General features: G+C 58.7%; 1 protein-coding gene across 4 annotated transcripts in view; it reads right to left on the bottom strand.

The window, feature by feature from the left end:
* The window catches only part of ARHGAP26 (Rho GTPase activating protein 26), a 116576-nt gene extending 96531 nt beyond the window's left edge, over positions 1-20045 (bottom strand). For all 4 annotated transcript variants that reach the window (XM_061347744.1, XM_061347755.1, XM_061347764.1 and 1 more), the window contains exons 1-5: positions 19859-20045; positions 2437-2532; positions 1422-1483; positions 1065-1136; positions 189-290 (exon numbers count right to left, since the gene is read on the bottom strand). In XM_061347744.1, coding sequence (XP_061203728.1) covers positions 189-290; positions 1065-1136; positions 1422-1483; positions 2437-2532; positions 19859-20012 — 486 coding nt within the window. In that variant the 5' untranslated portion in view covers positions 20013-20045. The remainder of the gene's footprint in view (positions 1-188; positions 291-1064; positions 1137-1421; positions 1484-2436; positions 2533-19858) is intronic.
* Between the last annotated feature and the right edge of the window lie 1462 nt (positions 20046-21507).

Genomic DNA, 21507 nt, shown 5'->3' with positions numbered 1-21507 from the left:
TCTGATCCACTCACCAAAACATCTTTGACCCCTTTGATTACAGGCAGAGGAGAAAACCCACCACTTGCAGCCAGAATGAGGGGAAAATGAGTTTACAGCCAGGAGAACCAATGCTACGAGCTGTGTAAAGCATCCAAAAAGCTCACCCCAGTTACAGGTAGCCATGGAAAACCAGAGGTTGCTCTCACCTCTTGTAGCTGGGATTCCTTCTTCTTAGAAGACAAGTTTAGGTGCTTTTCTAGGACGCCACAATACTTCTCGGTCTCCTTGTCATATTTCTTTTTGGCATCCTACAAAACAGAACAAGAAGTGTGATGGTGAACACAACCTCAGGGAGCCATGAGCATCCCCACAGCATCGGTTGGTATGAAACCCACCTCTGACACCTGCTAACAACCAGCTCCTTTCTGACTGACCCCTTTGTGTCCTCATTGCCAGCTGGGTGAACCAGGACAGCCTGGTTGTGCAGGGTTGCCCCCGAGCCAGCACAGCGCTGCCATGCGAACGCAGCCCCATGGGCTGGCATGTGCTTCCTGCAGGCAGCAGCAGGTTGTTATAACAACAGGAGAGCCGCAGACAGGGGTTGGATTCCAGAACAAAGGCAGGAAAGCAAGGGGGGGCCGGGCTGTCTCACAGCCACCCCGGGCTCACCCATCCTGCCAGAAGCCACCCGAATCCCTGTGTAGCTGCTCAGTGACGGTCCCAGGGTGGGGAGCACAGAGCAGGGGGGCTCAGGCGACTGGAACCCCACTAAGAAAATGCTAATTCTTGCTTGGAGTAAGGAAAATCACTTTACTTTGACCGGCAAGTGATTCCTGGCCCTTGGCATGTACTTGGTTGTGGTGAACTTGGAACACTGAGGCACTTTCCAAGGAGTGGAAGGATCCAAGAAGGCAACATCCAAGGATCATTGCCATGTCCATCCTGCAGCAGTGAGCCATCTCCTACAGTGCCTGTGCCCAGCACCCCGCAGTGCACCAGGGCCTGGGCACCCCCATGGCCATCGCGAGCAGCCCTGGGCTCTGTCCCCGCAGGCAGCAGCCGGTGCAGCAGGAGCAGCTCACCTTGGCAGCCCCGATCTGCTCCTTGCGGAACTTCTCCAGCGGCGTGATCAGCACCTCGCTGGCGTTCTCGATCTGGGGGCACAGACAGGCACAGCTCAGCCGCCAGCACTGCCCAGCCCCACACATCTGTGTGGCTCCACAGCCTGCCCCACACAAACCCCACTGCAGCCCCGCTGAGGGAGGCAGGGGAGCTTGTACCAACCCCACTCCTCACCCCAGCACTGAACATCACCCCTCAGCCAGACACTGATGCTCTTCAAGTGTTCCCCCACCAAGTTCACCCTTCCCTCCCTCTGCTCTCCCCCCCGGGCTCACAGGCGCAGTGCTCCAGTGCCACCACCCGCCCCATGCCCGTACCATGCGCATCCGCTCGTCCTCCAGGTTCCGCAGCACCGTGGCAAACTCCTGCAGAGACTTGGCTGCAAGGGACACACCAGCACAGTCAGGGTTTAATGTTTTACATTAGAGAGGGACTGAACATGGGGGTGGGTTTGTGTTCTGAAGGGTTGGTTGGTCGAGGGGTTTTATCGCCATTGCTCTCCCCCTAGAAAGGCTTCCTACAGAAGCTGCTCGTCGGGAAGCACCCTCAGCACCATGTTCCCTGCTCCAGCAAGGAACACTGCACCTTCACCTCAAACCTGCCCTACCCAACAGCCAGTCACCAAACAGCCCTATGGCTCAGCACTGACCTCATCGTGCTCAGCACACAAGGGGTAGCTCACCAGTGTGCATCGCAGCAGGGGATGCTATTTTTGCTGAGAGACTGGGCACAAATAAACAAGCAACATTAAATCAGGGCTAAAGCTCATTTGCTCTCCAGGCTCCAGATGATGTGCACAGTAAGCTCTGAAAGTTCAGCTGAGGCAGAAGTGGGATAACACGGAGCCAAGCAGCTGAAGCTGCCACCCTGCACCATGAGAAGCTCTATGGGGAGTCAGGCTTTGTGCTGCTGGCTCCTGATGGGTCCTGTGCTGCTGCAGCCACCAGTGAGGCTGCTGCTCCTCTCCTTCACATCACAGCCTTTCACAGTGCATTTAGCCACAACCACGTCCCAAGATCCCTGCCCTCCAGTGCAAAAGGGATGGATAATCTAGATGGATTCAGATACAGGCAATCTTCTTGCTCTCCTATTTGGCAGGGATAGATTTAGGCCACGAAGTGACAACTGATTTCCTTAGGAAGGTTTTGTTGATGTTACATCAGGAGAAATAAGAGAATCCCAGACTGGTTTGGGTTAGAAGGGACCTTAAAGCTCACCTAGGTCCAGCCCCTGCCATGGGTATGGACACCTTCCACTAGTTTTTCCCCACGCCCTGCTCAGCTCAGGGCTCTGGAGCCTCAGTGCCCCGGTGGCACCAGCCCCAGCACTCACCTATGCAGATCTCATCGTCCGTCTCAGCATCACCGATGCAGCGGAACTTAAACTCGTTGAGGGAGTCAGCGAACTTGCGCTTGGCTGCCGACAGGTCTGCAGGGAGCAGGAGAGGAAGCACGTTAGGAGAGGAAAGAGCCCACCAAGAGCACGATGCAGGCGGGCAGTAATCCCAGCCACGAGTCCCCACGGAGGCACCCATCACCAGGTAAGCCCTGAGAGCACTGCCCTTCTCCTGCACCCACCCCAGTGGCAGGGCTCTGTGGGGCTCCCACCACAGGAGTTGAAACCTCAGAGCACCATGAGAACCATGCGGGAGCTGAAGCCCAGAGCCATGGGGCAGTGGCAGTGATGCTGAAGGCATCCAGCCCTGCTGAAGGCAGACCCTACGCACGGCTGGTAACGCAGAGGTTTATTGCTTTCCAAGCTGCAGATACCCTCTGAGACCTGAAGCCTATTAAGTTCTTACTTGCAGCGACCTGAGCGGATCCAGGACTGGCTTTTCAGGCTGACCCCATAACCCTGCACATGCAGGTGCATGATCCTGGGCACTGCAAGGCCACAGGTTGGGAGAGGACCATGAACTGGAGCAACACAAGGGACTGCAGTAGTAGATGCAGTGCTCATCCCCCTGTGCATTTCTTTCCCCAGAGTCAAAAAACTCAGCGTTTCTCTTTCCCCTCCCCAAGCACAGGCAGAAAACACATGCGTGCACACAAAGCAAAGCCCCTTTCCTCCTCTTGGACACCAACAGCCAACCGCAGAAGAAATCAAGGGGTTTTGCTTTTCCCATGGGATAAGCTTTTTCCAAGCTTTAAAGCTGTTCTCAGAGTGTCTCTGCTTAAAGCTCCAGAGCTAATCCTGCCCACAGCTCAATCCCGCTGCCTTCACGCCACTGCTTCCTAAGGCAGCAGGAACCCACCCAGCAAACCTGGCAGGGAGGGGGAAAGCACTGGGAGCTTTCCCAGTGGAAAAGCAGAGCAGAGGCTTCTCGAAGGGGCCATGGCCATGGGGACCCATGCGCAGAGCACTTTCACAGCCTCCACCTGCAGCAACAGGAGCAGGCCCTGTGGGGTTTGGGGCAGCTTTCCAGGATGCTCCTGCTAGTGTTTAAAAGAGGGACTCACAGGACAGGTAGGGTTTGCTCCAGCACCAATGGTGTAAAGCAGGCCAAGGGCACCAGAGGCACCAGGACAGCCCCTAGCAGGTCTCGGGTACACCAGGACACAAGGGGAAGGGTCCGGCTGACAGCACCCATGGGCAGAGTCCCCACTCTCCTGTGCTGTTGCTGCTGCAGCAGAGCAGCCCCTTTGCTCGCCGGGGCAGCCGGAGGGCTCAGGGACCTGAACCCGGTCCCCAGAGCCAGCAGCCTCCTGCTCCTCCACAGTAATAACAAGGATGACGTTCATGACTTAAGGAGCCGTTTCCTCTCCTCCAGCTCGGTGCTGCCCATCAGCCCCAGCCACGCTCTCCCCACCACACACTGTGGACCCAGCAATGCCCTGCCCATGTTCCATACAGCCAGGGCTGTGCTTCCTTGAGGAGAGCCAGGAGGAGGCTGGGGAGCCCCAGGGAGCAGGCACAGGGATGAAGCTGAGGAGCCTTTAGAGGTGGCAGCACCCAACAGCCATGGCCCATGGTGCTTATAAATAGGCAAGGGAGAGGCAGGGGGAGAAGGAGATAACTCCTGGTGCGACAGCGATAAGGGAGCATCGCTACCAGCCACTCGCTGAGCGACACAGCCAAGCTGCAGGGACAAAGTGGATGCTAAATTTAACAGCAGGCTCAGTGAGAAAAGGAGCGAGGGGCACCCGTACCTCTGGGGGCAAACAAGGAGGCCCCATTGCCCTCCCTGTGCCACGGTTATTCCCACCATCCCATCCTAAAAGCTTGAACCTCTTGTCTATGATTTAGGACAAAACCCCTGCAGTGGAAGCAGCCGAAGCTCCTGCACCGTATGCAGGGCACATGGGGAAGCAGCACGGCCCATCCATGCCCCTCAGCTCCTGAGCCTGCTTCATCCCCAGCATCACGGAGGGGCAAACCCAAAACCCCACCGAGCCCGACAGAAACTTCTGCTTCCTCTCGAGCACGAGTAACCCCCTCCCTGGACCCTCCTCTGGAGGGTGGCCCTGCTACCTGTGCTGCCCCAGAGCCTGCCCTCCTGGCAGCTCCAGCACGGGACCATCCTGCCCCACGGCCCCCATCCATGACCATTCCTTTCCTCTCTGCTGCCTGACTGCTACCGCAGTCCTCCTCATCCTCACCTCCGCTGACCCCTCTGCCTATCCCTCCTCCCTCCCGCCTGGCTCAGGGCTCAGCCTGCCTCTCCCACTGTGCATCCTCCCGGATCACCCCCATGTCCCTCCTCCTCCTCCTCAGCTACTGAGAGTTAAATCCTTCTGGGAAGCGGCTGCTGCTCCTGCAATGAGACTGAAGTGGTTGGGTTTGAACATAAAAAGCCCCTTCCAAAGAAATCTGGAACTACTGAAAAAGGCCATTTATAGAAGAAAGATGTCGTGGTATCTCAACCCTCCTCCACACGTACAGCACCAAGGGGATCTAGCCCATCCCTGGTTTGGGAGACCCGGCACATGGAGCTTCAGCCACACTGGGGGAACCCCTCGCACCACAGCCCTGCCTCGAGCTGCTCTTTCCTGGTCACCAGCTTCTAGTTCTTCCCCTACGGTTGCTCCTCACCAGGACATCCCACCTCTGTACAACATCCCTACGATCCCTTCTTCGTGCGCAGTGTTTAAAACACTTCCAGGCTTTCCCAGAAGGAGCACAGAGACAAAGTGCACTGGAACCGGAAAGCCTGGGCAGACCTACAGCAGGAGCTGTCCCCTTACATCAGAATTCATAAGGGGGTGAGAGGAGATTGCAGCTCCTCCACGTGTGTGCTCTTCCTGGCTGGGATGGACAAGTGGAAAACGCAAACACAGGACACAGAGGGGAACCACAACACACCAAAATGAGACCTCAGTTGATGTCCCCTCCTGCCTGGCCCTGCTCCCTGCCAGAGAGCGTTCCAAAGCCCAGGTTGGCCAGGGAAAAGGCTGCACTGGTGGCTCAGAGAGCAGGGCTGTCCCCAAAGCTGACTCTCCACCATTTAAGCTGGGAAAAGCAAAAACCGCTCTGCCAGGGTGCTGCAGACAGTTTGTGTTAAAGACAAACCCACTGAGGAGGCCAGGAGCGAAGGGTTAATGCTGCTGCAAAGGGGGAAGGCAGAGGATGCTGATGAGGCCGGCTGCACGCTGCAAGGCAAGTTCCAGCACTCTTGGTGTGAGTCGGGGTTGTGCTCACACAGCGCGGTATTTCTACACTTCCTGCAAAGAAAATTGCTTAACAGCCTATATTTAATGCTCAATGGGACAACAGGAACCGAGACTCCTGCCCCTTCCTTCCCCTGCAGCAGGGAACGCAGGGAGCAGCAGGCTCGGGAGAGGGATGGAGGGTCCTGGGTCCCATCCCTGGCAGGGCAGGAGCTGCAGACCCCTCGCTCTGGGCTGCCCATGGTGGCATTGCCTTGTCACCAGCCCGCAGCGCCAACAGCCCCTCACTGGGGAGGTGACCACACTCCCACTGCCACCCATGAGGACAGAAGCCACCAGCTCCCCCCCACTGTGGGTTGGACAAGTTCCTTAAAGCTTCTCAAAACAAACCTGCGTCTACACCATGGTCCATCTGCCTCCAGCCCCCACAGAACACCAGCCTGGTTTGTGTTGAAGGGACCTTAAAGCTCCCCCAGCTCCAACCCCTGCCACGGGCAGGGACCCCTTCCACTGGAGCAGCTTGCTCCAAGCCCCTGTGTCCAACCTGGCCTTGAGCACTGCCAGGGATGGGGCAGCCACAGCTTCTCTGTGCTTTCTTGCAGCCCCTTTAGGCAGCTCTGGGGTCATCAGTGGCTGCAGACACAGCAGAACACGGCACATCCCACTCAGTCACCCCAGCAGCACCTCCACAGCCCCACACCACTGCAGCAGTCACACTGAGCACCCTGTGGTGGGCAGGAGCCAGCCAGGACCGGTAATCCAGGGAACAGCCGCTCTAATCAGCACCAAAACAGGCGGATTATGGCCTGCCAAGGGTGCTTAGAAAGCAGCAATATGGTGTCTGCGCCACAGCCAGCACCCATCGCCAGCAGCCACCCAGTGAGACAGGGCTGTGGGCACAGCAGTGGGGTCATGCAACATGTCCCAGTGCTCATGGATGCCCAGGGATAGAGGCTGGGAAAGGTCAGTGCTGGATCTGGCCCACAGATGCATGCAAGCAGCACACCAGGCTGCAGAGGATGGGATGCTCTGACTGCACCACGTCCCCACAGCTCCTGCAGGGATCCAGCAACAAGCAGCTCATGCCTGGAAATCAGCATTGCAGCCGCCAGCATCTCAATGTAGCCCTGATACAGACCCAGCCCATGCACTGCTGGGGTCAGCACGCAGCGTCAGGGCAGTGTTGGTAAATGCTTCACTGGTTCCAAAAGGTTTGGATCCTCCCTCTGTGCCTCCCAGCGCAGGTCAGCAATAGCCCCACTCGCTGCCACGATGCTCTGCACCCAGCTCCATCCCCAGGCTGCTTTCTTACCTCATTAGCAGTGATTCAGTTATTAAATAACTCCTCCAGCAGGCACTTGGAGCTCAGCAGTGGTTTAGGACAGGACTGCAGCTGCGGGCAGGTTCCCTCTGATTCATCACTCAAGTAAATACATGAAACCAGATGAGCAGAGACCGCCCCACCTCCAGCAGCAGCCTCTGCCCTCATGTTCGTGCACTAGAGCCCATGGAAAGGCTGCCCTGGCTTGGTACATGCTGGAGATCAAGGTTTGAGGGTGCCAAACCCAAACAGAGACCCCCAAGGATGGGTGAAACAGGCACAGTCCCCACATGGGACTCCCCAAGGCAGGGAGAGCATCACTGCTGCTGCCCTACAACTCCTCCAAAACCCATTTCAATGCCTTTACCACACACAGAGCACACACTGGGGGGTCCTAAACCCCAGAACTTCATTTTTACCAGGGACAGTTTCCAAACACAAACCGTGTTTCAAGGGAGAACACTCCAGAACTGCTCAGATGTGCTGCAGAGCAACAGAACTGAACCACCCATCCAGGACTGAAGATCCAGGAGGTGCCGCAGCTTCTGCTCGGCCTTTTCCTACAACCATCGGAGCAGGCAGCACCGCTGCCCAGCCCAGGCATCACCATATGCCTCGCTTCACACACTCAGCGTGGCTTCCTATGGCAGAATGCTTGCCAGAGGCACAGAGAGCCAGCCCGTTGTAGGATGAATGGGACTCTTGGTGGGCTCGAACAGCGGATCAGGTCTGAGCAACACGCTGAAGACAGGAATGATTCCCGTGGTATTTGAAGAGATAAACGATCTGTGCTGCGTGAAATACAAAGCGAGCCCTCGGAAGGGCCGCCCGGCTCTGCAGCTACAATTATCCCCCGCTGCCCACCAGCCCAGCACCCAGCCACGTCATCCTGACACCCCCAAACCAAGAGCGTTTGGAGTCATCTTGGGAACCTTGCCAGGCCAGGACGCGTCTGCAAAGCTTCCCAAGCTTCCTGGTGAAAGGCACTGAGGATCCAAGGGATCCAACCCAGAAGGACCATCGGGTCTCCTGGAGAGATGGCTTCATTTCCAGGAAGATGGAGGAGGTTTCACATCCAAAGGGCACAGGGTGACCCATTGCCCGTGGCAGCTGAGGTTGGAGGTGTCTGCCCTCAGCAGCCCTGTGTGAAGGAGAAGGGGAAAAGGAGAGTTTGCTGGCAGCGGTTGCCTTTGCCCATGTGTCACCAGGCAGGTTGTGCCCGGAGAGGAAAGGGACAGATTTAAAAGAGAAAAAGCAAAAGGGAAGCCCCTACCTCGTATGTGGACTGGGGTCATCGCTCACGTTGGAGGGCAGGGGAAGGCAGTCCCTTCTACAACACACAGAGAAGGCAGGAGCCTGGCCTCAGCCCCCGCTCCTGGCTGCAGCCCTGGGCACAGCTCATCCCAGCCCCAGGGGAGAGAAGCCACTTCACAGAACACTTTAAACCAGCCGAAACAGCTCAGGGAGATCAGAGCTGTGTGGGGCCCTCAGGAACGGCTGCTGAGGGATGCACAAGGCTGTGCCTGCTCCTGCTGTCACCCCTGCTAGAAATGGCCCAAACCTGCAACAAGCATTTTGGTACCCTGCTCAAAACAGCCTGCAGCGGTGGCGGCTGGCAGTCAGGCTGCTGGCAACACCAGGAACCTGCTGACAACACCATGAGCACTGCTGGACCCAGGGGACATCCTGCAGCGGGGGCTCAGGGCTCCTGGAGGCGAGAAGCCGCTTCCTTTGACTCACGCTGCTCCGGCCACTTTTCTGTTCCCAGCAGCCGCCTCCTGGCTGGAGGAAGCTGCTGGTTAAGGAGAGCCCTCACCCTTGTCCCCCCCGCTCCTCTGACCGGGTCCAGCCCTGACTTTCCCAGTTCCTGGACACTCAGAGCCCGCCTTGCCCCTGACACCGCCGCGCTCCATCCTTCCTGTTCAGCTTTTCTTAGCACTCCTCAGATCTTTATCTCACCATGGCCAAGATCCTTCAGAAACCCAGCGCATGCAAAGGGATCTGCCTGCTCCCCTGCACCACTGGTGGGACAGCAACTGGCCAAGGCAGCAGGGCTGGCTTAATAAAGCAGCTTCATTAATGAAGCGATCTTCACCGCTGCCCAGAGTCACAGCCAAGGGGACCCTCACTTCAATGCCTTGCACATGAACCCCAAACAGCAATGGGCTCGACAACCTCTCCATCCCTCGGGAAAGGAAGATGCAGGGAGGCTCCCGTCTGTCCTGCCCCGTATGGAAACTCTGGGCCATTTTCTCTGCTTGCCCAAACAGGATTTCTCAGGCGTAGCCGCCGCAAAGCAAAGCACAGTGTGTAGTGCTCAGCATCACTCAAAGCGAAGCACACTGTGTAGTGCTCAGCATCACTCAAAGCGAAGCACACTGTGTAGTGCTCAGCATCACTCAAAGCAACACACACCACACACCAAAAACACACCACCACACACCAAACAAGCACACTGTGTAGTGCTCAGCATCACTCAGCCCTGCCTCGTTCTGCATTAACCAGGTTCATTGTGGACAGGAAGGAGATGTGTAAGGAGCTGCCGCAGCTCTGGGTTCACCGACAGGAGACGAGCAGAGGGAGGTGATGCTGGGGAGGACAAACAGGCTGGAGAGACCCAGGAGCTGCTGCGGTGCAGCCGCATGGGCCGGGTCTGCAGAGCGCTGCGAGAAGCCTCTACCTGCGGTCAGGACGAGGGAGAACACAAACCCCATGCGTGACGCAGTGATGCCCGGAAAGGCTCCCCGCTTGGGACAGGCTGAGCAGACAGATGTCTGCAGCTGTGGAGGCACTTCCTAACCATGGCCTCCTCCCAGCGAGGAGCACAGGGGGGCTGAGCTGCCTGCCCCGCAGCGCCTCAGAACCGCTGTGAAGCCCTGGGATGGCACTTGAAGATAAAGGGCCCAAAGCCAGGTACCCACACCCCAGAAAACAGCTTCCAGGCTGAGCATCACCCTCTGTGACACCAGCACACCGGATGGGCACAGCCACCCTCCAACCCACCAGCACCACACTGAGCCCTCAGGGGGCTTCCTGGTGCTGTGCATCAATGTGGCAACATCCCCATCCTCCCACAGCCCCCAGAGCATCGCTGCCTATGGCTCCTCATCACAGCCCATCCACTACTCGGGGTGCCACCCCTGTCCTGTGCTGGCCCTGGACACACAGAGCACTTCATGTACCCAGCAGCAAACCCAATGAGAGTTCTCCACTTCCCCACCAAACGCCATGTCTGGCACTTTGCCCTGTGCTTATTTTTGTTCACATCCTGGTGTTGTTCTAGGGCAGAGCCCCCCAGGCCATCCCAACCTGCAGCGGCCGGGAGCTCAGGTGGGAGCAGACAACGGCTCCGGATAAAACCAAGTGTAACTATGCAGCCCTCAAACACAGAGGGGGGATGCGCCGAAAGAGCAAACACCAGGTGAGGGCTTAAGTGCCTGGAGAACTTCAGGGACACGGTAATGAAATGGAAAACTACCGCCCCAGCCGGCATTCCCAACGGCAGCCAACAGCCAAGCAAAAAACGTGAGGAAGCATCAGTGAAAATCCCCCACCACAACCAAGCATTTGGGAACGGCGCTGTTACACAGAGAGGGATGTCAACATCCAGAGACCAGCTGCCCTGGAACTAGGAAGGATATTCCCAGTTTCTCCCAGGCAACAAGGATTCTAATACAGCGTTTACCCCACTGTACCCCTTGCCACTGCTCCAGGCAGGTTGTGCAAATGCCACCATCCCTGTGCCTGTGAGTGAACTCCGAAGCAGGATGTAAACGCCACGCTTTACTCACAGCTCCTCATGATCCCCCAGTGAGTCTGTGGTAGTGCAATGCACTGCCTTGCTAGTTACCATTTCTCCTCTGAGCCTTTTTGGTTTCCCTCCTCCCCACCCCTTGGAACAACCCACGGAAAGGCCCAGGTTACTTTACCCTCATGGCCACAATATTTCATCGACTGGAGCCTGGAATCACATTTCATTAGAATTAAATGCCCTGCCCGAGACAGCTAATCGATTTAGGGGATGCTAATCCAGAAGAAATTTGCTCCTGACAGAGGCAATGACCATTAGCAGAGCAGAAGGCCGGGAGGGGGTCACCGAAAGGGGGTTCCTGCCATGGGGATGGAGGGTGCTGGCAGAGCCCCCAGCCAGACACTGCACAGATTGCCTCAGGCCCCAGCCACACACTGGATTAGCTCCTTATTAAAGCTAATTAGTTAATAGGTGGGCCAGAAGGGAGCTGGCTTGATTTCTCCAGGGATCCCACAGTAGATAGGAAGGGGACCTGCTCCCATTTCCATGGGCAGGACAAGTCCCTCCAGCACATCCCTGCAGCACGGGGCAAAGCCCCGTCTGTCCTGACCTCTGTCAGCAGCCACCAAGTGCCAGGGCCCACGTCCCGGGGGGCTGCAGCCCCTCACTGGCTCTCACCAGGACCTGGTGTGCCCACAGGCAGGGCAGGAAAGTGGGGTCAGCTCCCAGAGGCACAGAAAGCGGTTTTGCAGGAGCCCGCTTCCTTCTCCTCCCAAGGAGGCTGCGGAAATCCTTTTGTCTCTGGTGCTCCCCACCTCAGCTGTAAGAGCAGGAAGGATCCCACCGCGCTCACAGGAACATCACTGGCAAATGAGTGACTCAATTCTTCCTGCTTCGGCAGGGAAAATACAGAAACACATCAAAACCTGCAGCAGAGCCCGGGGGAGCACACGGGGCACATCACTGCCCTTAACATGGGCCTCCTCCTGGCCTTCACGGATAGAGTGAGGACAGAGCCATCCCCAAACCCTGCAAGGGCTGCTGCTGCCCCAGCCATGCTGAGGAAGGCAGGGGAGAGCCGCCCAAGCACCCTGCTCTGCAGTGGGGTTTTGGGCTGTAGAACATTGCTAAGCACCAGCACTCAGCAAGGGCATCACTCAGGACAGATGCTGTTTCAGCTGGAAAAAGAAACAGACCCAGCAAAGGAACACTCTCCCTGCAGCACTGCTGAAAAGGCAAACGCCAGCTTATTTTACAGGTCACTCGCCCCGAGCAGGGAACACTTTACCTTTCCCTCATTGAGATACTGATGCAGGATTAGAAACGGCTAACAGCGAAAAGCCCGTGGGTGTGCGCACAGGCACACCACAGGCAGCACTTCGAGTGCACCGAGGTAACAGCAACTGAACACAGGTTGCAATAACATCCCCAAGCACATCATCACGCATGATAGAATCACAGAACCCCAGCCTGGTTTGGGTTGAAGGGAGCTTAAAGCTCCTCCAGCTCCAACCCCTGCCACGGGCAGGGACCCCTTCCACTGGAGCAGCTTGCTCCAAGCCCCTGTGTCCAACCTGGCCTTGAGCACTGCCAGGGATGGGGCAGCCACAGAACGCAGAAGGAAGGGTCAGCTAACCGGGCTGCTGTGGGGCAGAGCGTGCCCCGCGGTGATGGGTGCTGGGTGCCATGGGCAGCACCGCGGCAAGGGCGATGCGGCCGCCGCCAGCCAGCCCATCGCTGGCGCAGGCAGCGCCGGCCCCCGCGCAGCACGGCTCCACGTGCCGCAGGCAGATGGTCCGGAGGCTGCTGCGCTTCCCACAGGCTCCAGCTAGGAACCGGCTTGGCATCACCGCGGAGACGGCCCCTTTCCCCCCCTGCACTGCAGTCCCCGTTCCGCAGAGCTCCTGTGGCCACCAGCCCTCCCCGCACCCCGCATCCCAGGCACGCCGTGACCCCCAGGCTCCCACCACCAGGCAGGAGCGGAGATAGGGAAGAACAGTTCCCAGTTCCTCCAAGCCGTGAGACCATGCTTGCTGTTATGATCCAGGTGATGCCCTAATGAGCATGCCTCATCAACAGCATGCAGCCACAGGGCCAGGGCCACCAGGCACTTGCACAGAGCGATGAAGAGGAGCAGGTGGGAGCGCTTCAGTGCAGGGAATGTGCCAGGAAAACAGGGAGAGCATCCCAGCTTTGCTGGCCACGGTGGCAGCCGCTCGTGCCCGGGGGAGGAGGGAGGGATGATTCACACCAAGGAGTGAACAAGCTGTGCAGGTTTGGGTATGAGCTTCCCTTCGCCTTGCCCCCCCTCCCACCCACCGCCGTCACGCTACAGCTACTCACCACACTGCATCCAAACCTGGGTCCTTCGGGTCTGCTTAAACCCAGTGGATAGATACTGAAAACCCCAAGCACTGCAAAGGATACCAAGCAAATCCCATCCTCTGGCTGTCCTGGCTGCCCAAAACACCCCAAAACAGAACCAGCACAGGCAGGATTTGCTTGGCCACTCTGCCATTGATAGGGAGGAGGTTTCTGAAGCCCCTTTGCTTGGGTAGAGGAATGCAAACCCCCTGAGCTCTCCTGTGGTGTGCACGGACACTGCTCTGGCTGTGGCATCACTCCCTGGGTTTCAGGGAGCAGCACACAAGCATTTCAGGGTGCCTGAGGGCAGGGGGTGAAAGCAGAGGGGTCAGCGGTCCCCTCCGGCAGCACAACTCATCCCATCCCAGCTGGATCACTCGGGGAAGCACCAACCTGCATACAGCACAGGGACACATAGCGGAGTGCCACCGCTGCCTCCCGCCCTCCTCCCAGCAACCATGGGAACCGCACTTCCTCGCATGCATTTTCCATGTCATCGTGAGTTGCCACCCCCAAAGACAGGGAAAACGAAAGGGCAGGAGGGAATCAAAGCAGGCCGCATTCCCAGTCCGTGTCCCAGGCACACAGGTAATGCCATGCACGCTGTGGGCACCACTTGGACCACCCTGGTCCATCCCCTGCTAACTCAAATGGGTTGAGTTTAACCCAACGCTGGTACCTGCTCAGTGGCAGTGCCACAGCCGGGCAGCAGCATGCACAGAGCCAGCATCTCCAGACACCATCACCACACCAGTGTGTCGGGACATGCGCCCAGAGGTGCTCTGTGGCACACTCCCATTAAAAAGCTCTTCAAGCCCTGTTAATGAGCCTTCTGCCAGCGTAATTTGAAAGATGCAATCAGGAACACAGGCTCTCCTGCACGCCCAAACCCTTCTGCTCACCAGCCTCCCTCTTCAGTGCTGCCAAGAGCTGCATCCAGCCACAGAGAGCAGCTCACACGGAGCTCCAGTGAAGTGGCTGGTACAGGACTCGAGGAGCTCACTCCATCAGTCCCCAAACACACCAGCACCAAGGGGTCGTGGCTGTGTGTGGAGGGACCCAGGAGACCCCCGGGAGATGGGTGAATGATCCCTGGGGATGTCATGAGGAACCTCCTGTGCAGATCATGACCGTGCACACAGGTAAACCCCTGCACCACCCCAGCAGGGCAAGTTCTCCTTCTCACAATCAGGCTGAGCCATGCAGGGTAGGCTCATGGCTGAGACCCTGCATCAAAACCAAAGAGCATCTCCCAGGCAGGAATACATTCCTGTTGCTAGTTTTCACTGGAGAGGAAGAGGAGGAGCTTTCAGCTGGTGCTGAAAATAAAGCAGAGCATTATAATTTGTACTACCCTCGTTTGAATGAAATACCAGACAAGCTTTTAACTATGTGACTGCACAAGTCACACAGGTCATGCAAAGGAGGAGGAAGTCCTCTTTGCCTTCAGCCCTGCTGGCACAGGACTGGCTGAGCTGTACCCATGTACCCCTTCCATAGCACAAAGTATTCCCCACACCACACCAAACATTTCCTATGGCCCTCCAGAAGGAGGGGGGGGAACACACCCTGACTGGGGGGGAGCCACGTTACACCTTTGCTGGGTGAACGAAGCCAGGAAACAATCAAACCTCAAACCCACGTGCTTTACCCCAAGATGAGCCCTGTGGTTTGCTTGGCTGGCCACAGCAGAGCCCACGGTGGCCACAGGGGCAGCCTGGCTGTGCCATCCAGCACGGAGTGCTCCATGGCAGCACCAAACACCGCTTTTCACGGCACAACCAGAGCAGAACTGAACACAAGTGGCCACCGCAACCCAATGGGTTCATTTGTATTTTGCACCCTCCAGAAAGCACATTGTTCCTCCTCCAAGCCCAAGCCTGCAGTCCAGCCTCTGTTAACGTTTACACCTGCACAAATAAGGGCCATTCCTGGCAAGGGCAGCCCTAAGCCTCCATATCTCATCCCCCTCCTCTGCTTTGTGCACAGGCAAGGGGAAGGTTTGGGCTGTTACTGCCTCTCTCCAGGGACCAGAAGGGCAAAAGGATGGAGATGATCCAAGAGCTTCACATTTCTCCCCCGAGTGCTGACGGGTGCCTGCAGCACAAGGACCTGCAACCCCAGACAGCTCCAGGTGAGGAAGCAGCCCCGGACACGGTTCTTCCTCCAACACACCCCGGCAAAGCAAACAGGGACGTTCCACTGTGTTAGCTATCAGCACACCCCGGCTGGGTGCCGCTCCATGGGGACCGAGCATGCCAAGCGGGGGGTGTACAGAGCAGGCAGGGAAAGGCAGCGGTGGCTGGGACAGAGGGCAAGCAAAGGCATTGGCAAACATTTCCTCATCACTAACCCGAGCCTTGTTTGTATCAAAAGGGAATTAACTGCTCAGGTTAAACACTGCACAGAGGTTTCGCTTTTGCTTCCAAGGGAGCTGCGGAGACGGTGCCAACCCCAGGCCTGGTGCAGCCATGGGCACAGACACTGCATCAAGGCTCGGTTTCAGCATGAGACCACTGCGATGTGGAACAGAATCCATGTGCAAGCACATCCCAGAGCGTGCAGTCCATGGGCAGAGCCCAGCACACCAATGGCACCACCAGGAGCTATATAAACACCCCACTTCGCTTTGTAAGCTGCACGGCAGCCATGGAGCAGGATGTGCCCCAGGAAAACCCCATAGCCAATCCCTCCTGCTGTCATCCAGCCGGAATGGGCACACTGGTGGAGGACACAGCAGACACAAGACCTGCAGCCAGTGCTGCAGCACATGCCCTAAGATGCTGGATGAGCTCCCCACTGCCAAAGGGCCCAGGTCCACCCCAGCATCACCCCTTCAGTCCTGCCCCTCCCCACTGCCAGCCACAGCCCTGCAATGACCCAGCCAAAAACACCCAGAGGAAAAACGATCCCACACCCCAGATGGGCCCGAGTGCACGCTTTGGGAGCATGGACACCTCTGCCCTTCCCTTTGGGAATACCGGCCATGGGCACCCTCACTGGAGGGGGTTTGCAGAGCCCCAGCCCGGCCCTGCCACACAAATTGCAGCCTGCGCCGGGGCGGGGATGGGTTCAGAGGCTTCAAATTAGAGCTTGGGAGCTGGAGGAAGAAGCAAAGCAAACCGAGAGCAGAAACGTGGCAGGGCTCCGGCTGCAGCCCCAGCGCCCAAGGAGACGTCAGCCGCAGGGACACCGGCACTGGGACACGGCGCCTGTGGGAAGGAGGTGGAGGAAGATGAGGAAGGTGCCCCAGCTCAGCCCCCCGCAGCGGCACTGGGGAGGCGATGGCTGCCAGCCGCCTGCACCCCCACATCCTCCATCCTCACATGTGCTGCCTGCGTTCCAAAGCAAGCTGCAAAGCATCTCTGCATCATCTTGGTGACCGGAGTCAATGCATTGGCACAGGGTGCCCAGATGGCTGCCCCATCCCTGGCAGTGCTCAAGGCCAGGTTGGACACAGGGGCTTTGAGCAAGCTGCTCCAGTGGAAGGGGTCCCTGCCCGTGGCAGGGGTTGGAGCTGGAGGAGCTTTAAGGTCCCTTCCAACCCAAACGATTCCATGATTCTATATCCCTCTCCATCAAAGCAGAGGGGCTGGAGGTGATGCTGGCACACAGGCAGCTGCCACACCGGGACACAGCTCCCCACCTGCCCCATTCAACAGCACAGGGGACATGCAAAGGGACAAACTGCTTCAGCAGCCCCCATACCCACGGTCACCACAGCTCCTTCACTGCAGAACAAGTTTCACAGCATCCAGGCTTCAAGTTCATTATTTATGTCTCACTTGAGGTCTCTGCATTTGCAAAAGTTTCTGAATAATTTATGTATGAGGGAGGAAGAGGGACATGTTTTGCTGAAAACCAGGTCACTCCTAATACCAGCCAAGCAGCAAAGGGAGACAATAGAAACAGGCACAGACACTCTCTGGGGGGGAAAACCCAACAGTATCTATATATATACATATATATATATATATATGTACACACTCCAGAGATGCCGTTGGCATCAGAGGATGTTCATCAAAACCAGCCCTTCAGCAAATGAGGATTCTTTTCAACCTACTGAATGTGAATTCCAGCGGCACAGAGGCTGCAAGCAGGGCAGCAGGGAACAGAAGCCCCATCCGAGCCACCCCTCCACCTCGCTCCTTGACGATACACAAAGAGTTACGTTCCCCTCGCGCCTGTCTTACAACAAAGAGGATGTGAAACATTCAGCAGAGAACTCAAGAGGAAGGAAAATGAGAGAGGATATTGCCAAGGCTCCACGTAACTTCAGTTGCAGGCTGGGTCACTGTGCCAAGAGCTGAGACACCTCCGAGCCCCACACGCCAGCGGCTGCAGGCTGCTACCAGGGGTTTGCTGCTGCATGGACCTGCCCGGCCCCGTATCCAGGAACCCTGCACAGTGGCCAACGAGTACACATCGAGGCAATGCCGGTGAGATAGGGCCACCCTGCCCAGCCACGGGGAGATGAACCCTTGGAGACAAAATAACAGGTGGGTAAGAGAAGGGAGAACTTGGTTATTGCTGGGAACGGCTACCGGGTACCACTGCACCAGGTCACAGCGGTGCCAACCCAGGAATGACACCCGCAGCAGCTCTCCACCACAGAGCATCTTCCTCTGTGCTAACGGGTGTCTGGAGGGTCTGTAATAGCTCACGGAATATGGCCAGAGCTCAGACCCATCGCACACCGAGGGTAACAGACGTGGGAAGAGCTGGGACAGATCCTGTCCCATGCCTGTGGGAGAAGTCAGAGGCATCACGGCTCTCCAGCAGCTGCATGGGTGGTGAAGTCACTCTTACAGCAGGAGAAGGATGCACAGAGCAGCCGAGCAGCGCAGCAGGGAAGGGACACTCACCCACAGGCCCCTGCCCCATGGACCCCCAAACCTCCCAGAGCACCCTGCAGACCACATCTGAGGGGAGAATCCCACTGCACCTGCAGCCACACACACGGGATGCGGCCATGGGCCCAGGCAGCGCCTGTGCTTGGGCACTGATTAACACTCCAGCAAAATCATCCCTATTCATGCCCCTACAGCCTGGGCATCAGTGCCACAAACCCCAGCCCTGCACAGGAATTAAGGTCTAATCCAGGAACACATTCAATAGAGGCTCCAAAACAATTCAGCCATAAAAACATCCTTATCTCCGGAGGCCGGCGAGCGTTCTTCCTGCCCGGGGGCTGAGCAGCGCAGCCACGGCCACTGGGACAGGAGCCCACGGGCAGCCACAAGCACACACAGTTCAGAACACCCAAAAATACCTGTCCTGCAGCACGATGGGGCAAAGGCACAGCCAGCACCTACCCAGAGACTCACTAAATGTACCCAATGACTAAGCCCAGAGATGAGCACCCCTGGGACCTACCAGTTAGCTCCTAAAATGTATTTTCAGTGAAGAACAATGCTGTAGGATTTGTTGTGTGACAAAATGAACGCTCCAGGCACAGGCTGCCTTCAGCTCAACACGCAAACGCAGCAGCAGAAGACAACTCAGACCTGCAAAGCCACAGATGCACCAACAGCTGTTGGGCTGGGTTTTATGAACCCAGAATGCCAAGAATTGGTACAATGGGGGTCCCTGTAATCCAGATGTTACCAGCTGCTACTCCAGCACAGGGGAACTGCACCCAAGGGGCTCAGTGTGAGAGCTGATGGGGAAGCAGGGATCAGCCCCATGGCTGCCCCTTGGCTGGGATTGGACTGAGCAGTGCGCTTAGCATCACCTGCCTGTGCACCCCAGGGGTGACCCTGCTACCAGCTCCCACAGTAACTGTGCCATGTCCCCAAGGCCAGGCTGGTGTGTCATGGGCAATGCCACGGGGGCTCCACGGGGCACGTTTGTGTGGATGTGTCTCTCTCCCACCTCACAGCACTGAAGCAGAGCAGACAAGGGCAATCTCAGCAAGTGACAACTCACCGTGCCCCAGTACTCAGTACACGAAACTGACCAGGAAAGTGATGAGATTTGGGCCAAAGACACTTAAAGGAAAATCCCCAAATAACTCCGTGGGGGTGGGAGCAGCAGGAATAGAGCCTCGGGGAGCAGCCCAACCAACCCTGGCAACGGGGTGGCCATGCAAACGCGTCCCCAGCCCCACCATGAGGACAGCAGCTGGGACTGAGGGGGACCGGGATGCTGCCAGCCATAGGCCAGGGTTTCCCTGGCCCCGGACCCACAGTGTCCATCCGCCCCCCCCTCCAAACCACTGGCACGCAGCTTTGCGCCCCAGCCTGCAGCTCCCACACACAACACACACGCTGGGACGGCACCAGTGAGGGCAGCTCGGGCAGAGCCCAGAAAAGGGAACTGGGTGTCCCCTACCCTGAACAGAGAGGGGACGAAGGACAAGCAGGGGGAAACAGCACCTACCCCCCAGCCCAGCCAAAGCATCCTCAAAGAACACAACCCCTTCAGGGCCTAGAACCGGGACCTGCTGGGCCATGAATGTCCCAGTGGACCCGGGGACAGGCACATCCCAATGGACCAGGACCATGCACATCTCTATGGGCCGGGACCAGGCCTAACCCGCCGGATCAGCCAGAGGAACAGAGAGGAACAGAGGAACACAGAGCCGGGGAACACGGATGGGAGCAGGTGGTCCCCGATGGACCGGGAGGCCACGGAGCAGGCGGGTGAGAGCGGGCCGGGCCGAGGGGGTGCGCGGGGCCCCGGCAGAGCCACCGCCGGCCCCTCACTTACTCTTGAGGGCGGCCACGAGCGACTTCCCATCCTTGATGAGCTCCTTGATGAACTTGTTGGTCTTCTCCAGCTCGGCCTCGTGGGAGCGGAGCCGCTCCCGGAACTGGGGGCTGTCCAGGCAGCACTCGCTGAACTCCAGCGCCGGCAGCCCCATGCTGCCCGCGGCCGCCGCGGCCGAGAACACCAGGTTGTAAAAATTAACCCCAAAACCCGAAAATTTAACGTTCTTTTTAAAGCCGGAACGCTCGGGAGCCCGCCCCTCCGCGGAGCTGCTGCCGCCGCCGCGGTGGCGCCCCGGGAGCGGCCGTGCTGGGGCAAGTCGTGCCGAGCAGAGCAGAGCAAGCCGAGCCGTGCAGAGTGGAGCGGAACGGAGCGGAGCGGAGCAGAGCCGGGCCGTGCGGGTGGAGCGGAGCGGAGCGGGCGGAGCGCTGGGGCGCGGCGGGGCCGAAGCTGCCGCTGGAGCCGCTGCTGCTGCTGCCGCCGCCCGGGCAGGGCCCGCACGCCGCTGCCCGCCCGCGCGCTCACCTCCAGCCAATGGGCGACCACGGCGTGAGACGCTCCGCCCCCAGCCTCCCCGGCGAGCCCCGCCCGTCCCTCCCGCTGAGCCAATCAGCTGCGGGCGTGCGGGAGAGACCGGCCCGAGCACCCCGCGCCCGGGGCCGCGTCGTGGGTGAGCCCCGGCCCTGCCCCGCCCGCGGCACCGGGAGCGCGGCGGGGTCACCGCAGGGCCCGGCTCTCAGCCCGCTCCCCGCGGACCGCCCCGTGCGGGGCTCTGTGTAAACCGGTCCCGCGGCCTGCAGCAGAGCCGCCCGCACCGCCCGGGCCGGACCCGGGCCCGGCCTCTCCGCGGTGCCGCTGAACACCCGTGCGGGGATTACTCCCTGCGGGTTTAGCAGCGTGAGTTGAGAATTAAACCCTTAATCCCTGGGCACGGCCGGTGGTGGAGGGCGCTGGCACAGAGGGACTGTGAGCCCCCTCCTCTGCATCCCTGCGAGCGGGTCGCCTCCAGCCCAGCAAGGGAGATGGGCATCGATCGGTAGGACCGCGCTGTGCAGCCGCGCACAGACCCAGCCGCTGCTCCCTGCTGTCCATCTCCCTCAGGAACGCGCCAGGAATTTGGCCGGGGTGCAGCAGCTGCCTCGTCACCTCCTTCCCTCAGCCGCGAGCTTCCAGGAGCAAACTGCAGCCCGCAAAGCAATTGCTCCTCATCGTGGTTTTGGCTCGGGCTGCCGTAAGGTGGATGGTGCATAATGGGAAGTAGAGCAGGAGAGGCCACCAGCGCGGGCCCCACGGATCCCAGTCTACCCTTTCCCACCATGAATGACAGCGCCAAGCTCCGGGTGAGCCGCTCCCCGGGCATGGACGCCGCACGTACAAACCCGCGGTGCCCCCTCCGCCCAGGCTGCGGCAGACAGACCCGTTTGCGGTAATCCCCGGCTGAATGGAATTCCCTCTTTACCCCCGCCCAGACACTGGCGAGGAGGGCGCGACACGAGCCCTGCTCCGCACCGCCAGCGCGCCCCGGATCGAACGGGGCAGCATTCCTGTCCAGCCAGCCGTGAAACACGGCGCGGAGCCGCTGCCAGCCTCACGCTCTCCTGCAGGCTGGGGGAGACGGGGGTCGCGCACAGAGCGGAGCCTCCCGTAGG

The sequence above is a fragment of the Neopsephotus bourkii genome, unplaced genomic scaffold (assembly GCF_033783945.1).
Source record: "Neopsephotus bourkii isolate Nb327-2 ecotype Australia unplaced genomic scaffold, CSIRO-AGI_Nbou_v1 NB_52, whole genome shotgun sequence".
NCBI lineage: Eukaryota > Metazoa > Chordata > Aves > Psittaciformes > Psittacidae > Neopsephotus > Neopsephotus bourkii.
This window is presented reverse-complemented; position numbering and strand designations above follow the sequence as displayed.